The following is a 23,169-nucleotide window of genomic DNA, read 5'->3' as shown; positions in this document are numbered from 1 at the left end:
TTTCCCATTTGAGCTTGCATTTATTTCTTTCATGGATTCTTGCAGGTTCAGACCCTGAATGAGCAGGATTGGGAGCGGGCACAGCAAGCCAGTGTGTTGGCAAATGTGGCACAAGCATTTGAGAGTGATGTGGATGTGTCTGACGTGGAGGATGACAGGGAGACCATTTTCAGCTCAGTTGATCTGCTGTCACCAAGTGGTCAGGCTGATGCTCAGACTTTGGCCATAATGCTGCAGGAACAGTTGGATGCAATCAACAAAGAGATCAGGTACGGCCTGTCTGCTGTGGAGCTTTTGATAAAAACATGTTGGAAAATGGTAATTTTTCCATGTTTTCCTGCTAAGTGCCGCTTCTTTTAACGCTGCATTCCGTTTGCACGGTCCTTGTTGTTGGAATGCTAGAAACTTAGATTTAAGATTTTAGGATATAGTTATACATGGGAGACAAGATAGAGGGCTTTGGGTGTTGTCTGAGCCCTTCTTCACTTTCTTCTTCTTCTTCATGGGTTTAGGTGGTTTTCTGTAATTGGGTGGAAAAGGTTCACATTGCAGGCCTTTGGCAGTCATTATTAGGTCAAAAACATAAATAATATAGGTGTCACCTTAGTATTAGGTAATTATCACTTAGAAGACCTTGGAAAGAGAAGCACTTCATTTTACCCTGTTTCCCTAGCTTGCTAGTTAACCTCATGGCTCGTGAGCCTGTAAATACTTTAAATAGATAAGATATAATAAACATTTCAAGTCTGAAATTGACATCTTCATTTCCCATGTTATCCATCCTGACCTTGGCAGAGAAGAACAGAAGCCCAAACCCTCACACTTGTGGGAACGTCCCGTTCCTCTGAGGCTCTCTTTTGTCCCCGTCAGGCTGATCCAGGAGGAGAAGGAGAACACGGAGCAGCGCGCGGAGGAGATCGAGAGCCGCGTGGGCAGCGGCAGCCTGGAGGCGCACGGCCGGCTCCGCTCGCTGGGCTCGGTGGCGTACAGCGGCGCCCTGGCCGGCTCCTCGCCGCCCGGCAGTGGCCGCTCCACGCCGCGCCGCGGCCCCCACAGCCCCACCAGGGAGGTGGACAGGCTGGGCATCATGACTCTGGTGGGTACCCACGGCCTGCAGCTTCCTCGGCAGAAGGAAAGAAACAACCTTTTCTCTAGGTTGTTTGATTGCCTCTTCCTCTCCTGCTTACTCAGCTGTATTTTTCCTTTCTCTAGGTTTTTCTACTGCTTCCTTTCAACTTCTATAAAAAGTGTAAGATACATAATGATTAGGAAAACGTTCAGAGCTCAAGTCTATTATTTGGTCAACATCTCGTGCCTAAGTATTTATTCCTTCTGTTGTTATGGTCTTTTTTCAGACTCCTCTTTCTAGAAGAAATGATGTTTTCTTTTCAACCACTTTCTCCCTCTGCTTTAAATTTTATTTTCAGCAGTCCACTATTCCACTAAACACTCAGCTAAAAAGTGATTTGCATATTAATCTTGATGACTGGGATGGTATCACTGCTGTTTGAATATTGAGTGCTAGTGTCCTGTTTTAGGCTGTTAAAGCCCAATAGATAAAAGAAATATCTGTTAGACCTTGTAGGTCATAAAGTAGTTTAGTCTTAAGAGTTCAGAGAGTAGAGAAAGATGTTTTCCTTCTTTTGACATTCCTATGACTGCTGAGGAAGATTAATCCTTCTAGGAGCTGCTTTATGCATGTAAACACACGTGTAAAATTAAGATACAAATTTTCCCCTTTCTTGTTTTTACATAAATGTCAAATAAAATGATCAGTTAAAACCAAGTATTTCAGCTAAGTGATTTTGCTGGCTTTTTAAAATAGATGTGCACATACACCAAAAAGTCTTGATTTTTTTTCATAAAAGGGAATAATTTTGCCACCTTTGAACTAAAATAAAAATCATTGTACTAGCTCTAGCCATATATCCAGGGTCAAGCAGTCTTCTTCTTCTAAAAAAAAACCAAATCTATAAAAGCTCAGATTGTGGAGTGCTCTATCTTCTAACATTTCACAATAATTAGTTAAGGTCAATGCTTCTTATGCAGAAAGCCGTATACAAATTCAAGTAGCTCTTTTCCCCAAAACTAGATCAGGAGAATGTGTCTTGTCTGAAATCCAATGCAATTGAAGAAAAGTGAACTGTAATTAAGTTCACTTTACATCCTAATTATGCCTTGAAGTCACTTAATCTGGTGTTTGCAGTTGCATTTGATGAGTTTTGTACCTGGCAACTGATTTGTGAAAGCTTGAAGTCAAGAATTAGAGAACAAGAGCTTTCTAGAAACTTTAGGAAGAGCTATCATGAATCATTAGACTGAGTTCTGCAGTGTCTTCTAGTGTTTTAATAGAAAGTTGCATTAGGTTTTGATCACGTAGGCAAATTAGCTTAATGCCAGTGGTTATGCAGCTCAGTCAGTTGAAAGCCCCTCATGATTAAAAAGCATCAACATGATAAATGGTGAAGCCTACAGCTCTCTTCAGCAGTCCTTGTGGGCAGTTAATTCCATGTGGCAAACATTTTCATTTTTATGCTCATCAGATTTAATGGATGAAAGATCCAATAATGGTAAAATGAGTCTGCAGTGCTTTTTCAAGGGCTTGAGGAGGAACTAGAACATCTTTAAAGGTCCCTTCTATGATTCAATGAATTTATGATTTATTAATGTAGTACTCTACAGTCAGATTGAACAAAACTTTCCCTATTAATGCTGCAGAATTTACATGTATTCTAAATCAAAAACAATTAAAAGTTATCCTTTGTGGGAGGGAAGCAACATCCCTCCCCCTGTCCCACTTCAAAAGGGACCAACTTTATTTTTGGTGCAGCCATTTTAAATAATGAGGGCTATTAAACAAATTATCTAAACTTAACTTTTGTCAGCATCAGTCTGAATAAGCTGTTTGTGTAACTTTTGCTCTGTGCACTGGCAGAGGTGAGCACTCCCTGGGGAGTGAGGTACAGTGGATGGAGGATAAAATAAAAGTGGTGGGGAATTCCTGCCCAAACATTCCAGCACTTGAATGCTGTAAAAAGAACAGAATCCTGTTACTGTATAGAAATGGGCTATTGTTGGCACTCTTTGACATTATTGAAGTCTTGGCTGCTTTTTGTGCAGTGCAGGAAACAGCTTCAGGAATCCCTGGATTGTGAGGAGGGATGAGTGCAGATGATTTATTGAGGCTGCTGTGTCTGACCTGGAGGTTCAAGGCAGGTCCTCACCTTTTCAAAGCAACACCTTGCAGCCCCACGCACTTCACTGGGGGTTTTTTTTGCTGCACACACTTTGTGCTAATTTGCTGACAGTCACAATACACTCAAACATCTCTGGTACTCCGGTAGATAACCAGCTCTAAGTGTTTATTTTTTGCTTCCTTTTCCTCACTTCAGGGATACATTTAAGTAATCTGTGATTTAAGGAGTACTTCATACCCAGTATCTCTCTGTGCCATTGTTGTAATTGTTGTTTATATTCTCCCTAAAATGTTTTGTCTGTATTAGTTGTCTCAGTTTGTGCTACAGTTTACAACAAATACAGCTTTTCCAAATTTCTTTTCTTTGCATGCATCTGTCAGCCTAGTGATTTAAGGAAACACCGTAGAAAGGTAAAAACCTTTAGTTTATTTCATGGCATGCCCCTTCATTTCCCTCCCTGTCCCCAAACTCATTAGTGGATAACAGGAACATAAAGCATTTGCAGGGTAGTTCTGTAATAAAACAAGATTCTGGTTTATCATTTTAGCCTAAGTGTGGGTTTGTTTTGTGGGTTTTTGTCTTTGCCTGTTTTTGCTGGTGTGGGTTGTTGTGCTGCTTTCTGTTTTCAACCACTGCTTTGCAGTCTTCATGCATCAGTGCTTACTTTTAAAAGCTGTCAGCACACACACAAATAAGCTATTCTTTCTATTACTCAAACTTTCGTAGCCACAGGTGTGTAGAAACCAACTTCACAGAGTCAATGATCTTGCTAATAATTCCTTCCATGAGTCTCTTCAGTTTTTCTGTCTTTGCACTTGCTTAAACTGGGGACAGGTATATTCATTTTTTAGTGCTGAAGGCATTACTTTTAGTTCTTAGCCCTATAAATGAATAAAAGAGAAGGGCTACTTTCTCGTGTCAGTAGCTGAGACTGAATTTAATAATTTGTCACTGAAGGTAACAGGAAATTCAGAAAGAAATCAAGCGAGATATAGGCAACTGCAGAATGGTAAGGGCAGTAGTGATCCTTTCACACTGAAATAAGATTCTTCCTTTCACTATTTTGTATAGTTTTGGTATTGCCTTCATGTTTTGGCATTGCCCCTGAAGTTTTCCTTCCTTTTCCATCAGTCTCCAGCTTCCAGAGATGAGGTACGAGATGACAAAACCACCATAAAATGTGAGACATCACCACCTTCTTCACCTCGGTCTTTGCGTCTGGACAGGGTCCAGAAAGGAGCTCTGCACACAGTGAGCCACGAGGATATCAGAGACATTAGGAAGTAAGTAGCTGGGAATCACTCAGACCTAACAGGAATTCAGGAAAAGGCCCCCAAACTTCACAGCTGTTCAGCTTGTAGGATTTCAGTCTGAGTGTTAAAGTGTTTCTCAAAAGTCACGAGTGTGAACACTTAAATGAGTGACTACATTACATAAACATTAGGAATGTAGATTTTGCTCGTGCTCAGAAATGGCTTCATGGGAATTCTTTCGGTACTCAAGGACTGCATTAAGTTTGCTTCATGCTTGGGATATGAAAAATGTAACTCTTAACTCTTTAAGTTGTTACTTAGCTATAAATTGAGAAATTACTTGCAAAATTGCCATCACTTTGATTGACAAATACTCTTTTCAAAGTGAATCTTTTCAATACTTGAGATGGATTCCATTCAAGTATTTCAAACTTTGTCTGCTCCTTTCAGTCAGGAACTTGTGTTGTCAACAGTTCTTTTCATAATTCATAAAAGCTGAAATTAAATGTCGTTAGTGAGTTACTAAACTTCGATTAACTTGCACAGAACCCTGAACTTGTCTCTGGTGAATTTGTTGTACATGGGCTCCTTTATGGCTTTTTTTTTTATACAGTTCAACAGGTTCACAAGATGGTCAAACAAGTAATCCTAGTAGCAGTAACAGCAGCCAAGATTCCCTTCACAAAGCCCCCAAAAAGAAGGGGATCAAATCCTCCATTGGCCGTCTGTTTGGCAAGAAGGAAAAGGGACGACCTGGACAAGGAAGCAAGGAAGCTCTAGGACAAGGTCGGTTTGCTTTTTCTTACACAGTGCAAGAGATGGCCTTGGGGGTTTAGTTTTACACATTCCTGATCAGTAATATTACAGAGGATTAAATTGAGAGTGACTTGAGTTTGGGGTTTTTTTGTAGGTGGCATGGGAGAAGCAGATGGTTCCTCTCAGGATGCATTAGGTCTCAGCAAACTTGGAGGTCAGGCAGAGAAAAACAGGAAAATGCAGAAAAAGTAAGTTATCAAATATATTTAATCCTGTGTTATTCATGTATTGCTTTGTTTAAAAATGCTGCGGTTTTACTTTTTAATTTGGTTTTGGGGTGTTTTTGCCTAGTATGGTGCTATGGCTAATAAGCCTCTGTAGTTTTGGTTTTGTTTTGGGGTTGTTTGTTTATTTGTTTTTTGGATTTTTGGGTTTTCTTGGTATTTTTCCAGAACATTAATAGCAGTATAGATCACGGTAAGTTTGAAAGGAATTTAAGCTAAAAACTTAGACTACTGTAATAAAGAAATTTGGAAATAGAAGTGGACTCTTACTAAATTCCCCCTAAATTTATTATATTTCACTCCTGCTTTGGGAGGTATTAAATATAATAAATTATAAATAGCTTTAATTCATATGGGAGATTCCCAAAGTTGGTTTGGCTGTTATTTGCTCCAGAGTGTGGAGGAATTGACAGAAAAGAAGCATGAGATGCTGTGTGCAGACAAGCCTGTGTATGAATTTGCTGGCTCCTTTCTCTGTCCCTTTGTGTTCCAGCTGCTGGCAGCTTCTCTCTTCACTAGTTTTTTCACTTCTGTTTAAGATTGTCTACTGAAGTCTTTTTCTGTCTACCATGTAGCCCTGGTTTCTTCAGGTTTTTTTAATCAGTTGGGACTATTCCTTTTTTTATGGCACCTTGTATGCAGTTACTTTTTACTAGTCATGAGAATTTTTTCACTCTGTCCCAGAAAAGCTTTAGTTTACTGCTCACCTTTGCAGTGTCTGTTTGCATGCTTTATTGTTTCCAGACTTGGAACAGATGAAGCAAAGACTTATCATAGGTGAAAAACAGATATTGCTACTGGTAGAAATCCTGACTTGATGCTTATATGGTAATACAGGAAACACTAATATACTTATATTTCTATAAGTAGGATGAGGCATTCCTTCCATTTTCCCCCGTATGCTGAGCTGAATACCTTAAGCTTCTGCTGCTTCTGTTCTGTTCAGCTGTAAAAAACTGATGAAGATCAGACTTTCCTTGCCTTCTGAAGACAGACATTAAATGTTGAAAAGTAAGGGTGCTAATTTTCCCTTTGAGAGGGATTTCCTGCAGTACCTAAGTTCTATTAACTAATAAGAATAATGCCTGGTGGCTGCTAATGAAAACCAGCAGTGTGTTGGTTTGAAAAGTCAGAATGGAATGTGGGTTTGTTTGGATAACAGAAGACTCAGCTGTTTTTCTTCAGACTGCTGCACTGAAGGCAATCATATATTATTATGATCTGGTATTTTCCCTTTTCTACAGCACTTTAAAGACCATACCACATCTTGGTTGAATAAATAGTTTTAGTCTGGTCATATCTAAAGAGTGAGTAGTAAGGTCTGTTCTTTGAGCAATATAGGTATTTCTCAATACCAGTCACAAGTTTCATTCTCAAGTGAAACAATCCATACTGTCTTGCTTTAAGAAATGCAAGAAGTGCAGTTGCAGATAAATCATGGCTTTTCTTGTAAACATTCTGCTTTTCAAAAATTTACTGGTATTACTTAAAGTATAATTTATGGCTCCGTGATGCAGATTGCTTAAAAGGCAGCTGTCTCTATTAAACAAATGAAAACTTTTAGTTTGGAATTGCCTTCCCCAGCTCTTCCAAAGTCTCTCTCCATCTCTTCTACAGCCCCTTTAGGTATTGGAAGGGGCTCTGAGGTCTCCCTGGAGTTCTCTGTTATTCAATGAAATTAATGCAATCGAGATCTACCGTTTGAAAAATCCAAGCAAGATGCTTTCATGCAACTGTTCAGAATCCTGAGGGGAGTTCTGAACATGGGAAGCAATATTATCACAAGGGGTCAAAGATCCCTTGCTGCCTTTTTGAGATGCTCCTTATCAAAAAGAAAAAGTGGTAAAGCTGCTCTGAATTGCTTTTCACTCTGATGTTGGAGGAGGGTGGGTTAAAACAAATTCTGACTGACTGTTTGCTTACAAAATCTTGTATTCAGCAAAAAGAATTCCAGCTACCTGAATGCTTGGAACAACAACAGCTCATTCTATTTATAGCTGTCTCTAATCCCTATTTGCTCATTTATCTTTCTGATTTCTGCTTGCATGTGCACAAACAGGCCAAGGGCAGCGTTCAGCGTCTGCTAACAAAAACCTATTTATAGTTACAGAATTAAATTACAGTACACGGTATTTGTCTGGTTTTGTATGCTTTTGAGTTCAGTTTAATCCTAGTTTTATATTTGTCCTTCGTTATTTTATTTTCCTTTCGTTTGCCATTTGATGTGGTAGTGCAAAATCAGGGTAAGTTTGTATTTATTTTTATTAGGATTGTTGTGCAAGTATGATAAGATTCGTTTGGATTTTTTAGCAATATATTAAAACCTCTATCCTTTCTTCAAAAAAGTCTGATCATGAGAGGAAATACTAGATTCAAAAGAATATATTATGAAAATGTGTTGCTGAAATAAATCCAGTGTCACCTAGCTCAGTGTGAAAGCTAGTTCGGTGTCTTGTCTTAATTTGCATGGTGTGAGCTTTTATAGTGTAAATATTAAACCTTCTTAGATTAGTTTTGTAATCTGGGATTTGAAAGTTGTTTAGCAATAGTAGGTATTTGTGTTTCCAAGGTGGATATGTTCCTGTAAAAGTGTTGTTTGGTGTTTACTAAACCAAGTCGTCTATAGTGCTGTGTTCATCTCCTGTGTGAGCTGTGTTTGCCACAACTGTTTGTGCTTTTCTGTTTACAGCACAACCAACTTAGTACTGTATTCATCAAAAAGGAAGGCAACCCTAAATTTAAGATAACTCTCACACACAAAACACTTACTACATCCCCGACCTCAGTCTAAAATAAGGGTATTAACTTTCCCCTGATGCTCTGCCTATTTCCATCTCATGTTTTACAACTGTTGCTTCTCAGTTTTTACACCCTGAAGCTGTGTCACTTCCATCAGTATCACTCTCTTCCCCACACTGCAGTGTTTACTGTGTTCTGAACTTCTTCCAAATCAGCCCTCTTCAGTTTCCATCCAAGAAATGTGGGGTACAGCATTCCCCTCTGGCTACAAGCTCTGCATGATCCACTCCCATGCTGTCTCAATCCAGTGACAAAGTGAGGTTGCTCCAGGCTGCTTTAGTTTTCTTGTGGGGTGAGCGTGCGCTCTCCTGCCAAGAGCCCTTCTGAACACACATCTTTCACATGGTCTCCAGGGGGTCCTGTGCACTCTCTGATGCATGAGGCACCACCTGCAGCTTTGACATCATTTCTCACTCCCTGTGACCACAGCTTTTGTCCTCCCCAGCTGCTGTGAGATGCCTCTGGAATGTGTCTAACAACAAGCCTTCCCCCCTTGCCAGCAGCATGTTCGGGCTCCTGTTCCAAGGGAAGCTCAGCCAGGTTTTTTATTAAGTCGCCAGACACCTCTCCCTTCGTTTTGTCACTCAGGAGTTATTCCAGTAGCCAGCTACTCTTCTGGCACTCTTTTATCCTTCAAAGGGCCAGGTTTGTACCACCTGTTACACTGCCGACACCACTGCAATATTTTTTTCCTCACAAAGATATGGGGCTGGATTTTGCACCTATTTCCTAATTGGTATACTGTGAGACTCAGTTGGCCTGGCAGTTGAGATCTTTCAGGGATCTGATCACATTTTACTGGAATGCAGCAAATGTCTTGGTGGAGTTTGAAGGGAAAAGGGAAGTTCTCTGCTATAGGAAAAAACCCATCAATACAGTTTCATTTTACAGATGAAACAGCAGCTGCTTCTGAATTCTTCCTATGAGATGTTTTGTGCCTGGGCTTCATCATAAGCTTAGGGGGTTTATGATTTCCTGTGCAAGCAAGTTTTTTGTCTCTTACTGCATATGAACAAATTCCGCAATTAATTTTCCACTTCATGGTTGCTTTCATCTTTAGATCAATTGAATAATTTCTGCATAAATCATCTCATGAACTTTTTTTTTCTTCATTTGTTTCTATTTTTATGTGTTTTCCTCCATCACACAATTATTTTCTACCTACAATACCAACAGGAGTTTCAAGTTGGCATCATAACCTCTCCTTACATTTTTGATGTATTCCTTGTATTCTACTCCAAAGGATTCAGTCTTCCATGGTTACCATGAAGTATACAATGAGACTTATAAACAACCAGAAATGACACTGATATTCTCTGAACTCCACACAGTACAACCACCAAAAAGGAAGGCATAGACACCAATTTGGAAGCTAAAGTACTTGGAAAAATCTTTGTGTTCCTTTCTGGCAAATACAGTATTAAGCACTTTATTCTGTTCTTGCCAAACAGTGTTTCATATGATCTTACTCATTTATTTTTCTAATTTTTAAATCTTTAAACAACAAAGAGAAGCAGAACGAAATGTGTTCAGGGTTAATTAATTCTGTTATGAATGTAAAGTGTTCCACAGTAGCAGGGAAATAGCTAATCTTTTATTCCCAATTTAGAAATATATGTATCTCTTTGAAGTATACAAATACGTCTGAGCTTTTACAGTCTTCTTTGGTAGTGAAATTCAGCAGTTGAGCTGCTGACTGCTGAACACTGTTCCACCTTAATGGATGGAATCCCAAAATGGTACCTAGAATGATTATTTGTAACCAGTTGTCTGGCAGTACCTTCCTTCCTCTCCTTTTGCCATTCCTGGGAAGCACATTTAATTAGGACAAACTACCGGGAGGTTCTTACAGAGCAATAGGAATTCATTGGTGGAGAAGTGCTATCTCTTGATAAAGTAGTTGTTAATGTATTTATTGCTTCATTGATCGCTTTTTAATATTTAGTTACCTGCCCATATAACACGAGGATATCTTTTAGATACGTCTAAACGAGCTGAATGCTGCATTCCCATTTTGTTGGCGTAGCAAAAAAGCTCCTTGTCTGTCAGTAATCACTCTTCAAGGTGCCTTGTGTATTTTAATACCTGTAACCTGTAAAAATGTTATTTTAGATGTCTCCAGTGAGACAGTTCAAAAGGCAAGGAGATTTTATTTGATTTAAATAATAAGAAAATGGTAAATACATAATGTAGAATCTTGAATCTGTAGTATTGCTGTGGATGTTAATTCTATACTTGCAGGCATGAATGAAGAACAGTAAAATCAGTCTAATTAGGTGAAGTTATTTTTTTCAGATTTTTGAAGGAGTGGAGATTTAACTATATATAACTGGCTTTCAAAGGCAGTGTAAAAATGCTTTTTTAGGCTTTCTCCATGTTTTCAGTTGGGCATGTCCAGGCAGCATTGTATGCGTATACCCACAGTGCTAGTTTTTGTCCACTGGCTTATCAAACATTTTTGGCAGCTATTTTTAGGGACCTTCTGAGCTTCCATTGTCTCTGGCAGCTGAATTGTCAATATTAAACTTCAGGCGCTTCTGTTTCAGAGCAACAAAGGAAATGGTGTCATCAGGGGAGATGAAAGCTGAGTTTCAGTACACAGCCTGTCAGGATAAAATTGCCAAACACAACTCTGGATGCGTGAAGCTGTGCCTGACGTTCTGACAGGCTGAGGTTCACCAATGAAATGGTCACTGTCCCAGTGTCCAGCCCTGACAGCCTGATGGACAGGCGTCTCTGCTGTGTTCACGTGCTGCCAACGTGAAATGACTGCTTTGGTTCAGCTTTGCTGGGCAGAAAACTGAGCAGTTGAGGATCTGATTGCCAAATATGCCATTTTGACATCTCCATTTTGGGTTGGGAGTTTTGGGTAGAGTGTCAGTAGTGGCTTCAGACACCAGCTTGTGAAAGGCAAGATCTACATCTCTGCTGCTCTCAGATTTCCTGCCCAGCTCAGCTTTCATCCCTTTGTAGTCCCTGTGTGTGTGCAGCACCTGCCTGAGGGGGTGTATCATATAAGGGTGGCTGTGAAAGGAATAAGTTAGTTATTGGAAAGAAGGTAGTGAAGTGAGTGCAGTGATGGAATTGTAACATGCATTATAACTAATGACTATTTCTGTAATTGTAGGCACGAGTTGCTGGAGGAAGCCAGAAGACAAGGTTTGCCTTTTGCACAGTGGGATGGGCCCACTGTGGTGGTGTGGCTGGAGGTGAGTGGTCCACCCAAAAGGAATAACACCCCCCCCCCCAACCTACAGGCTTGTAAAGACTGTGCAGGTTTGGAGGCAGGAATGTTTTCCATATCCTGTTCACTTCCTTCTCTCTGTGTTCCAGCTGTGGGTGGGGATGCCAGCCTGGTACGTGGCTGCCTGCCGAGCCAATGTGAAAAGCGGTGCTATCATGTCAGCGCTGTCTGACACGGAAATCCAGCGGGAAATCGGCATCAGCAACCCCCTGCACAGGCTCAAGCTCCGCCTGGCCATCCAGGAAATCATGTCCCTGACCAGCCCCTCTGCCCCTCCCACCTCAAGGACGGTAAGGAAACTTCTGCAGCATTAAACACTTAGAATTTCCCCACATTTGACTGTAAACTTAGAACTGAACTTCCACCAAGAATTTCTGGAAAGGAACACTTTATTTAAATATAGGCTGTTCCTTCCTTTCATGGAGATTAACTAAAGAAATAACTGCAATTTTCTTTCTCAAGGAAAAGAGAAGTTTATTTCAGTTGAAGTATTAATCCAAAGTATTTAGAGTATGTGCTATTGGCCTCATCTTTTGGCCTCCAGAGAATTTAAAATACAAATGAAGTATACAAGTGTATACGGAAATTTGTAGGATAGTTGGAGGCTCTTTTAATGCAGCTATAAAGCCGTTAACTCCATATAATTCAGACTACATGATCTAGGAGTCACCTGTCTCTCTATAGTAAATTTAGGCACTTAGTGGGAATTTTGTCTCATGAGTCTGTCTGCCCTGCAGTCTAAAGTTATTCCTGGGGTTATGTGCTAGACTCCAAATGTATTTTTCAGATTAGAGCAGAGCTGAGTGATTACCCATTAATTAAATCCTGTCAGCTGTTTCTGCTGCTCGGTTTTGTTAATATCTGTGAAGGAAGTTGATCCCCTGTGAGCAGGCTTTTACTGCATGCCATGACTGTCAGTAGCTGTACCTGACTAGAGACCATTACTTTGCCCATGCCTGCTCCTTACATGTACCGACTGCTTATCTGTTCTGCAACCTCTCCTCTTTGTTACTGCTTTCCTTTCACTGGATGGGATTGATTCCCTGTGGGCTCATATTAGACCACGGGAAATGTCTGGGTAACACATGAAGAGATGGAAAATCTTACAGCCACACAGCAAACGGTTAGTTTACAGTGTTGCCACTTCTCTTCCTTAGAGTGCTTTTCCCACTTCTTGAACATTTGAATCAAGTATCTTTTGGCCTCTTTTTTTCTTTGTTCTTTTTTTTTTTTTCCTTCAAATTAACTCACTAAAATTCTGGATTGTTGCTGCTTCTAATTATTAACTTTGCAATCTGCATCTTGATAGCTTTTTTCCCAGAAGGGAGGGGGAAAAAGAAAATCAACATTGATAAGATTGTAAACAAAACTCTAATCTGTAAAATGGAGCTCTGACTTGATTGACAAATGGACAAATTGAATTATTGGTGCAAAAATTTCTTTTCTCCAGAAAACTTAATCAGTAGATGGGGTTTGCAATTTCTCATACAAAAATAAGTGCCTTGTGTATAATTTTTTGCATTGCATGATGCTTGCCTTATCTAGATTTTTTTTTTGGTATGCAGTAGATTTAGAGTCTTGCAGTGCACCATTAACTTTGACCTCCTTACTAAACTTAACCACTAATATGTGTGTGTTCTTTTGCTTTCCTAACCACCTAACAGGAAGATGAGGAGGGAAGCTGGGCTCAGGTTGGAAACTTTATCTAATATTACAGACTGTATGTAAATTGTCACAATCATTAGAGCATGAAAGAATCTGTTTTTCCTTTAAGCCAGCATCTTTTAATGATTCTGGGTGTGACCTGGGGATTGGGAGGGGGGCAAACTGCAGGCTTATCTCCCTACAAGCACATTTGGGAAATACATGTGATTAAAGTATTTTAATGTTTTGGTGGGGGATGGCTCTCTGAGGATGCCAGAACTCCAAGAGGAATATTTGCTCTGTGCAGGAAGTCCCTGTCCAACCCAGCCACCATCCCAGGTGTGCCACAAGATACCCTGAGCCTGGATGGTTAAGTGGATTTCTATGCACTAATTCTGTAATCCCCCTTGATTGATTGTTTTGCCATAAAGTGGTGGCAAATCCTAATTGTATTTTCAGGCATTGATGTAGCTGAGTATTTATACAGGGATAGAAACAAAACTTGGGATTTACCCATGATCCATATCTTTGGACAGTATGGGCTCTTCTTGGTTGGCTGCCCTCCAGCTTAAACCTGGTTTAAGTCCCATTAACTACATCTCTGCTACTCATTTGTTGGTTGTCAGTGATAACAAGCCCAGAGTAAGGAGCTTTTTCATTCTTCCACCTTCTGATGGCTTGGAGAGGTGCATTTCCCTGTGGCCTTGATCCCTACTGGAAGGTGCTTTCTCTAGAGGAGAAATAAAGCTTTTGACTTTTAACAGAAAAATCTGCATTATTATGCTTTTGAAAAAAGGAGCTTCTGGGGTTCATTGCCCAAGGAGTGATTAGGTAATCTTTATAGATGTTTTTCTAAAAAAATGCCTGGTGATTTGCAGATCAAAACTGTAATGAGAAAAGTCTCTTTTAGGATAAGGGCTAGCATTTAGAATGGGTCGTTTTTCAGTAGCAGGGTTTTATCAGTTTCTGAAAACAGCAAACTGTATTTAAAAAGGCCTGCAGTTATTTTTCTGATATCTTTTCTTTATAATGTCATACGAAAAATAAGATTTCCCCCCCAAGTTTTCAAGAGAGAGAGTATTTGCAACATCTCAACACAATGAAATTCTATGGCTTTTGCTATCCAACCATGTCAATTAGTCCTTTTTTAAAATTTTATTAGCTCTTGCATATTTTGTCATGCCATTTCTTGATATAAATCGAGGCAGTTTTACTTGCTGTTGTGAATATCTGAACTTGTTTTTCTCCATGAGGGTGACCTCCTTGGAGGAAACACACACATAGTATTCAGTATTCTGATGTGTTTATCTTTACAGGCTAAGAATTAAATAAGCAATTTCTTTAAAATGGGCTTTCTAAAACAGCTTTTCATTTCTGATTTCAATCAGCTTGTCCCTTAATGTTTTTTTCAAACCAGACATTAGCCTATGGTGACATGAACCACGAGTGGATTGGCAATGAGTGGCTGCCCAGTCTGGGGCTCCCTCAGTACCGCAGCTACTTCATGGAATGCCTGGTGGATGCTCGGATGCTGGATCACTTAACTAAAAAAGACCTGCGTGGGCAGCTGAAGATGGTGGACAGCTTTCACAGGTAAGAAGGGGGTTGATGCTGGAGGCCTCGCTCACAGTTGAGTGTTTGCATTATCTCTAAACGTCTTTTCCCGATTTTTTTTTCCCCCCCTCTGGTTCAAACAGAAACAGTTTTCAGTGTGGAATTATGTGCCTCCGAAGACTGAATTATGATCGAAAAGAACTGGAAAGAAAAAGAGAAGAAAGCCAGAAGGAAATTAAGGGTTAGTGTGTTGTCTTCACCTCAGTCTGATTCTGCCATGTTTTCACTGATAGGCCTCACAAATCCATTAACAAAGAAAAGGCTTTAGAGGATGGAACCATTTATAAAATATCAAGTGTTAAATGCACAAGGTGTCTTTGGATGTAGGCCCTGAACACTCAAGGATAAAACACATCATTAAATCATTTACTTATGCTACAAATGTGAACATTTTTGAAACTCATAATGCTCTGAAGTTTGAAACTAAATGTTTTAGGAGAGTGAGAGTTAAGAACATGTTGGGGAGGGGGTGTCCTTATTTTCTTCTTTTCCCCATTTTGACATAACTTTACATCTACATGATTTTTTTTTTTGTTGCTTGTGGCTAGTAATGTTATTGCCCAGCAGTTGATGAAAAAATATCCAAGTGACTTTGGTATTTATATCTTCCGGATTCATGGTGATTATTGTACATGAGAGAAGGAATAAGAGAAAGCAGGGTGGGAATTCATGGTTTTCCAAGATTTCCCATTGAAGTTTTGTTCCCTGCCTAATATCAGAAGTATTTTCCCATAGCTGAGTCTAAAAATTTGCTTAGATGGTTCTGTGCCTGCTCTTTTCCCTTTCCTTTTAAAGCATTGGTACCTTTTGATGGTCAACTTGCTAAATGTGGCTGAGATCATTCCCAGGAGTCAAAGCTAACTGGCAGCAACTAAGCCAGGGTTGTAGCTGGTTGGTTTTTAGCCTCCCAAATGGAGTGGGTGCATCTCTTGCCTCTAGAGAAGTGCTCCTTGGAATATCGAAGTAATGGTCTGAAACATCTCACAGCAGACTTCTAATACGTTTACTTCCACTTCTGCTTCCAATTCATGACTGTGGCTGGTTCGGTTCAGAGAAGTGGTGTTGTAATGAGCCTGGCACTGTGTTTGTGCCTCCCCAGATGTCCTCGTGTGGAGCAATGAGAGGATGATCCACTGGGTTGTGTCCATCGGCCTTAAGGAATATGCGAATAACCTGCTTGAGAGCGGAGTTCATGGTGCACTCGTGGCCTTAGATGAATCCTTTGATTACAATGCATTAGCTCTCCTGTTGCAAATCCCCACTCAAAACACACAGGTAAGCAAGGATGAGGCACTTTAGGCCTCCTGGGAAGGTTAAAAGTGGAGCTGATTGGTTTTTTTTTTCCACAGTTAAGAGCATCTAGAAACTAGCAATGCGAAGTTGTCCATTGTCACACAAGACAAAAACTTAAAGTCGTGGTTTTCTAGTTGTTAATAACAATTCTCCCTGGTAAATTTGATTGAGAAAAAAATTGTTTGAATATTTTCCTCATAGCTCATCTTCACAACGGCAGTGTGAAACTCATCATTTTTGTTGTTTGCTAGTTTTTACTGTGAAATAATTAAGTTTGAGGCAGAATCGTGAACTTTCATGTCACAAGTAGAGGAGAGCTGTTAAGTCTTCCTTAAATTTTTAATAAGTTACAAATTAAATTGTAACTTTTCAAGTATTGACCTTTCAAGTATGAAGTATGCTTGTTAATCTGATAAGAAAGCACTAAACAATTTGGGTCCTATTAAGTTTTTAAAATCATTATAGGTTACTAATTACTAATCTTTTGGAATTAACTTCCATTTCTTTCATACCACAAACTTCAGGCTCGTGCTGTTCTGGAGAGGGAATTCAATAACCTTCTTGCTATGGGCACTGACAGAAGACTTGATGAAGTAAGTTACTCAAGTTGTTGACCCGTTTTATGGTCCTGGAAACTTTGTCAGAACTGCTCACTGAAAGAATTTAGCCTAAGCCTCTTCAAGCTTTTAACAGAATAGTGACAGAAACCTTAACTTGAAACTCCTTGTCTCTGAGGGTTTCTAAATACAGCAGGGTTTGTGTATTTTGGTAAGATGACTTTGAATATGAAAGTATTGGGAAGATCTGTAAGTTTGGTTTTCTAGCTCACATCATTGTCTAATAGCAGCACTTTGGGCTGAATCCTCTTTATCTAAAATATGGGAAAATTAGTGACCAGCATTGCAATGACCAAGCTGTGATAGAAAAAGGCACTTTATCCTAAAGAGAAGTATTTCAAAGAGCTTTGTGGGGTTTTTAAAAAATCTCATGTAAATTTTGATTCATACTGGTGCAGAAGACCACCAGGTGTATTTACACATCAGAGTAATTTCTTTTGGGCAGCCTGTGATCTTGGTGTATAAACTGCACTGAAATGAGTGTAAAACTCTCTAAGTGTGAGGCTGTTCTGTGCACCCACAGTACAGAGGAGATAGTGTTCCATCTTTAACTTTGTAAGTTGCTCAGTGGACAGATTCAAGCTGGTGTTACTTCCCCAGGACAGCCTTAATTAATGCCATGCTGCCTCATCTTTGGTGCTGATGGGATTTGATGTGGTAGCACATGTAGGGAGAAGTGTTCCAGATTAAGGCTGAAGTGACAAAACACTTCTGTGGTTAACCAGCTCAGGAAACCAGTCTTAAAAACATTGGTGCTGGGATGAGGAAGTGGACAGGGGAAGGGGAAGCTCCTGACAGCTCTGTTCCCATGTGCATCTCTACCAAGGTTTTAACAACCCATCAGAAAGCACTGATGGTTTTCTAAAGTGTTTTCCTTGGAGATTTCAAACTGGGAAAGCAGCTCTGAGGGAGCAGATGTTTGCTGTGTTCTAGTGGCACAGGGCAGTTCGATCATGAAGATCTCTTCAAATAACGTAGACACTTATCTCCTAATGGTACAGGAGAATAAATCTGAGGTAAAACAGCATTCAAAGGATTGAACTGTTTCTAAATGGGAAGTTGGCAAATGGAGCTGCCCAGAGGGTATATTTGCATTGGCACAATACTTTCTCTGCCAAATATATTTTTGGAGGTGGGATTTAGACTGTATTTAGTTAGCATTATAGTGCAGCATTATATTTCTGAGGTGGGACTATTGCTTGAAAGATGCAGATATATTAATGGGGAAAGGAAAATGCACTTAGGTAATTAAGTTGCATTTACCCAAGTGCTTAAGGAAAACCCTGCTTGGCACTGCAGTATTTAATACACTTACTTTTTATTTCCTCACAATTACCTCCTTCAGGGGTGATACATTTACTTAAGTTTGTCAGTAATCCTTTTAATGTCAGTAACAATCCCATGCTTTTTGCACTGCTAATGTTGTTTGTCAATATGACAGGATGATGATAAGAGCTTTAGGAGAGCACCTTCGTGGAGAAAGAAGTTTAGACCAAAGGACATAAGAGGTTTAGCTGCTGGATCAGCAGAGACTCTTCCTGCAAATTTCAGAGTTACAACCTCAATGTCTTCACCCTCTATGCAGCCAAAGAAGATGCAGATTGATGGTATTGATTTTGTATAATCTTAAGCATGATGTGCTTTTTTTTTTTTTTTTTTTTTTTTTGCCTGAGATTCCAGGGGAATTAAGTCCAAATGACCTTTTTGCTGCATAAAAGCATCTGCCTTGTGCATGGTTGTATTTATAACACTGTGTTTAACCATAGGGTGCTTTGTCATTTCAGGAAGCTGTACTAGAGGTGGAGTTTCTTTTTTACATCACTGGAGTAACAAAATCAGAATCATAGCTAGAAGTAAATGTAATTTAGGAAAGTAAAGTGACAGCTTAGTAGGAGTCTTTTAATCACATGATGCATAATTTCTGATTAGCAGCAATTAGACCAATATGAGCCCCACTTCTGAAATGCAATAAAATGCATTCAAAAATTATGTGAGTAAACTCCCTCAGGTACTTTTGAGATGAGTAAAACTTCAGTAACAGGTGCATTACCCCCCCTGCAGTGGTCACTTCAGTAATAACCATACTTGAAATCACTGTTTCATTCATTGCTGTGTACTTAAAAATCTTTGGGTATATGTGTGCACACACAGATATGAATTAAAAAAACCCAAACCAATAAAAGCAGACCCCAAAAATCCCATCTGGAAGTGGAAGTTGATCACCTGTCACATGAGGGATCTTGTCTGTTTAAAAACCGTATCTGTAGCAGCATAAGAAAAAACTTTGACTTGAATTTAGTTTACAAAAGACACGTAGAAACAAATATGAATTTTATTTTAATTGGAACAGACAGGGTGAGAACACAATCTGTTGGAGTTGCCTCAGCTTCTGAAAACTTATTTTTTCATAAAGCTCAAAAAAACAATTTTTGCGTCTGATGCTACTTTCAGTAAGCTCTTTTAAATTTTAGATACAGTCACTAGCACAAAATATTTACCAGAATTCATGTGAAAAATTCTGTAAATGAAAGTAAGTTTTTACCATGTAAAACCACTTTCTTTTTGAAATATTAAATATTTACAAACTTCATAAAGTAATAAATAACTTATAAAATCACCTTTGCCAATTTCTCTGTGCTAGCTGGCAAGCAGATTTTTTTAGAATTCTTTTCATTAGCCCCTGGAACAAGAAGTGGTTAATATACAAACAGTAAAATAAATTCTGCTTTTCTAACTTGTAACCTTAGAGTTGGGTGAGTACCAAAGCTGTAATCACCATTGCTGTGGAGGTGTTTTTTTTTTGTTTTGAAAACTAACATGCATGCTGTGTTCTGCATGTCTTCCCATGCTTCTTGGAATAGGCAGTGTATCAGGAACACAAAGATTGGATTCTGCTACAGTAAGGACCTACTCCTGTTAAAGCCTTCTCCCGGTGAGTAAAGCTGATAGGAATGACATTGAAGCAGCTATTTATGAAATAAAACAGCAGGGATTTTCCTATCATGCTTTTACACACTTAGAAAACAGTCCAGGTTTTCAGGGTAGGTCGTTATATTGGAAATCCCAAGTTTATTTCCTACAACAAAGACTGAGTGTTGAAATACTGGGTCTGTTGAAACAGACAAATACTGTTGAAACACAGTATTTGTCAATACTGTGTTCCTGTGAGGTTTTTTAAACAGCCTCCAGAAGGACCTGTGCTAAATTGCTCTGTAGAAAGTGTTGAAATCAAAGGTTGGATGAAGCACATCTAGTGGAAGTGGGGAGTGAGGGAAGAGAATAAATTAGGGATAGAAAGAATAATCCAGTGTGTGACACTGCAGCCCAGACTGTTGATCCCTCAAAGTCTTTGCTTGGTCAGAGTTTTCCCACTAAAACATGCTTCAGTGTTGAATTGTTACAGGGATAACTGCAATTTCCCAATTCCTGGGCACTCCATGCCACTGTGATTGCTTAGGCTGGCTGCTTGGATTTGACTGCCTGCAGCCTCCATTTGGGGAGCTGGAGCAGTGCTGCTGATAAAAGCCAGCTTGATGTGCTGTAACACAAAATCCATTTATTCTGGCTGGTGAAAGATCTGTAGTCCTGTCTTCCTCCAGGATCTGGAATGTTTCTGCAGCAGCCTCTGCTGTATTTTCTTATGGCACAGTACTTCTCTCATTTTGCAAGCAAGTCTGAAAACAAATTCTTTTTGGTTTTAGTTTTTTATACTACGACAAATTTTTAAAAATCAATTCAGTGGATCTTTCTCCCTCACTGATATCTTTCATGGACTGTAAATTGTCTGTCTTCTCTGCTTGCAGCTTCTTTCTTCTTACTGGTAGCATCCCTTCCAACTCATGCATTGGCTTCCTCAAATTCAGAACCTTTTTGCATGTATGAGTTGGGTCCTGAAGAGTTCTTACGTGTGAAATGCTAAGAGAGGAAACTCTTGCACACAGCAGCTCAGACCATATGAGTGTGTTGGTTCATAATCTCAGGGGCTCTCAAAGTATTTTTAGTTGCAAGAAACTGAAGTTTTAAGTCTCCTCTCCCCCAGATTCTCCTCCCTGGTTTAGGATTTTCTGTAGTCAGATGACGTGGGATGGAAATCCTCGAGGCAGAAACGTTTGCCCTCATTGCTTTATTTGCATTGCAGCTGGAGATTGCAGGGGGCAATAAAATGATATGCAACGTGGCATGGCAGTAATTCAGTGCATCACTGCTGCACTGCTGAGCTGTTTGTGACAATCTTGGAATGAAATGGTGGTTAAAACCTGCTAATGGAATCTTCTGTGTTTTTTTTCTTTTTGTGTGTTGTTTTTGTTTGTTGTTTTTGCAGTTTACCCACACTATTTCTACCGGTGATATGCAGCATTTTGAACATTTGGAACCCTTAACCTGTTAATACTTGTTAAATGGACACTTTGAGATATTTTATTACAGAGTTTTTAATTAGCAAATAAATTCATGAGTACTATAGAGAAAATATTTTAGAATCTAAATGTTTCTTATATTTATGTGACTTCTCATTTATATAGTTACTTACTTTTTCTGTTTCTATTCAGTCTACAAATCAAATCATTGCTGATTTTTTATTCTAATTTTAGTCTTTCCAACTGAATGTACTGTAATGCTTGTATGTATATGTCCCTATGAGCAAAATAGGGTTTTTGTAAATTATGCAGTTACTGTAATTATCATTGTTTTTTTAATAATGAAACTGAAGGTGAAAAGGATTTTAATACCTTTGTAAAAGTATCATGACACCGAGCAGTATATATTTTGTCTTTTGGAGCTCTTAGCTTAGATCTGAAAACAAGTCCAGCTTTTTTTCAGGTGAGCCTTTGTTGACCTAGGAGGGACGGTACAGGAGTGTTGCACTTCTCAGAGCTGTACCTCTCCACGCAGAGGATGTGTCAAGTAGTGGCAATTTGTCTTTATTTAAAGTAGAACTGGTTTGAAAAGCTGGGAGGAACTCTTAACCCTGCAGGACACGTTGTAGGAGCGATTGCCTCAGCCCTAACACCCTCTGCTGTGTTTGTGTAGCGACTCTTCGACTCTTCGCAGTGACTGAAAACAAGCCATAAACCCAGGACTGCTTTTATTTTTGCTTTTCCTTCCCTGAGGAAGATAGACTTCGTAATGATTCCTGGTCGTGAGTCACAGGCCACAGAGAGGTTGGGTTTTTTTTGTCCTTGACCTTTTTGCTTGAAAATACTTGGTGGAAAGATGCTGGTGGAACCACTTTTGATGGACCAATCCTAAAGCACTGCAGCCTCCTGTCAAATGAGTAGTGAAAGATGAAGGTACAAATGGGCTGAAAAACTAAAGCAGTGCATCTTCTAATAAAGGCCTTACTTTTCTTATATAAGTCATCCTATGTGTTTTGTAAACTTGTTCTAAAGACTTGTCTGGACTTTATTTTGGATGGTTGTAGCCATTTTGGACTGTATGAGTAGAAAATGTATCTGACACTTGTAAATGGCATATTAAAAAGCCAGCAAGAATCTGTTCAGATGGTGCATTATTTATTATGCAACAATATATATAGCATGTTGTTTTTCTCATTTTGTTTTCCACTTTTAACTTGCTTGTAAAACTGAAATTCATTGTTACTGTTCTGTTTTTCTATTAATCTTTTGTGTATTTTCAGATTATGTAACAATATGTACAGTCTACTTTTGAACTATTTTTATCACAGTATTATTTATTGCTTTCAATAAAGTACTGATGCATTTTCCACTGCCAATAAAACACTATGGAAAAACGAAAATCTAATTGTATGCAGGCAGAAACTTTTGCAGTGAGTGGGTATTGTCAATAAAGCATCTTAATGATTGTTTGCTGCCCTGTAGATTCAGTTTCAAATTATGACCTTTCTCCAGTGGCAAAAATATTCCATTAGATGTGACATTTTCTTTGGAATTGTTCAAGGTCATGTGCATTAATATCAGTTTTCTGGAAAAAACCTGTTTTATTGTCTACTTCTACTCAGAGCTATGATTTCCTTTTAAAATAAGAAACCTGACCTGTCACACAACTTAAGTGTATTCTGGTCTACAGGGTGAAGATGGAAGTGCTGTCCTAGGCAGCAGCAACAATTGCTTTGGTAATAAAATGAGATCATGGCCATAGTGATTGATATCTGGGGAGAAACACGGGAGTCAAGGGAACCGGTGCAAAAGCTGCGCACAATAGGGCTGTTCGTGTCAATTTTGATATATTTGTAAACCATTTCATTGGATAGAAGACAGAAGGATAAAGTTGCAGAATAATGGAAGCAGTAGTGAAGCATATTTCATCATGTCCTCCAGATCAACAGCAGGATGTGGAATGCCTGGAGAAACACTGCCATGGATGCTCTAAGCCTTGTTCAGTGATGCATCTCTGTTTGTCTGTACCAGTTGCTGTCTGTTCATTTGCAGTCTCTTTTATATTCTCAGAGACTCTATCTTTCTAGAAAAAAACTAAAATGGAACTGCAGAA

At 39.2% G+C, this 23,169-nt stretch overlaps 1 protein-coding gene across 7 annotated transcripts in view; it reads left to right on the top strand.

Annotated features, from left to right (window-relative positions):
• PPFIA1 (PTPRF interacting protein alpha 1) overlaps positions 1-22,537 on the top strand; it is a 53,281-nt gene extending 30,744 nt beyond the window's left edge. For 2 of the 7 annotated variants that reach the window (XM_066187440.1, XM_066187439.1), the window contains exons 15-30: positions 46-269; positions 871-1,096; positions 4,329-4,480; positions 5,064-5,236; positions 5,361-5,454; positions 11,417-11,498; positions 11,623-11,823; positions 12,594-12,656; positions 13,198-13,224; positions 14,595-14,770; positions 14,875-14,972; positions 15,891-16,066; positions 16,609-16,677; positions 18,143-18,308; positions 19,563-19,633; positions 21,023-22,537. In XM_066187440.1, the coding sequence (XP_066043537.1) occupies positions 46-269; positions 871-1,096; positions 4,329-4,480; positions 5,064-5,236; positions 5,361-5,454; positions 11,417-11,498; positions 11,623-11,823; positions 12,594-12,656; positions 13,198-13,224; positions 14,595-14,770; positions 14,875-14,972; positions 15,891-16,066; positions 16,609-16,677; positions 18,143-18,308; positions 19,563-19,621 (1,986 nt within the window). In that variant the 3' untranslated portion in view covers positions 19,622-19,633; positions 21,023-22,537. The remainder of the gene's footprint in view (positions 1-45; positions 270-870; positions 1,097-4,328; positions 4,481-5,063; positions 5,237-5,360; positions 5,455-11,416; positions 11,499-11,622; positions 11,824-12,593; positions 12,657-13,197; positions 13,225-14,594; positions 14,771-14,874; positions 14,973-15,890; positions 16,067-16,608; positions 16,678-18,142; positions 18,309-19,562; positions 19,634-21,022) is intronic. The other 5 variants (XM_066187442.1, XM_066187443.1, XM_066187441.1 and 2 more) reach the window with 5 other exon arrangements.
• The last annotated feature ends 632 nt before the right edge of the window (positions 22,538-23,169 follow it).

The sequence above is a fragment of the Chamaea fasciata genome, unplaced genomic scaffold, assembly GCF_029207755.1.
Source record: "Chamaea fasciata isolate MVZ Bird 193981 ecotype frontalis unplaced genomic scaffold, bChaFas1.0.hap1 SCAF_7, whole genome shotgun sequence".
Lineage (NCBI taxonomy): Eukaryota > Metazoa > Chordata > Aves > Passeriformes > Sylviidae > Chamaea > Chamaea fasciata.
This window is presented reverse-complemented; position numbering and strand designations above follow the sequence as displayed.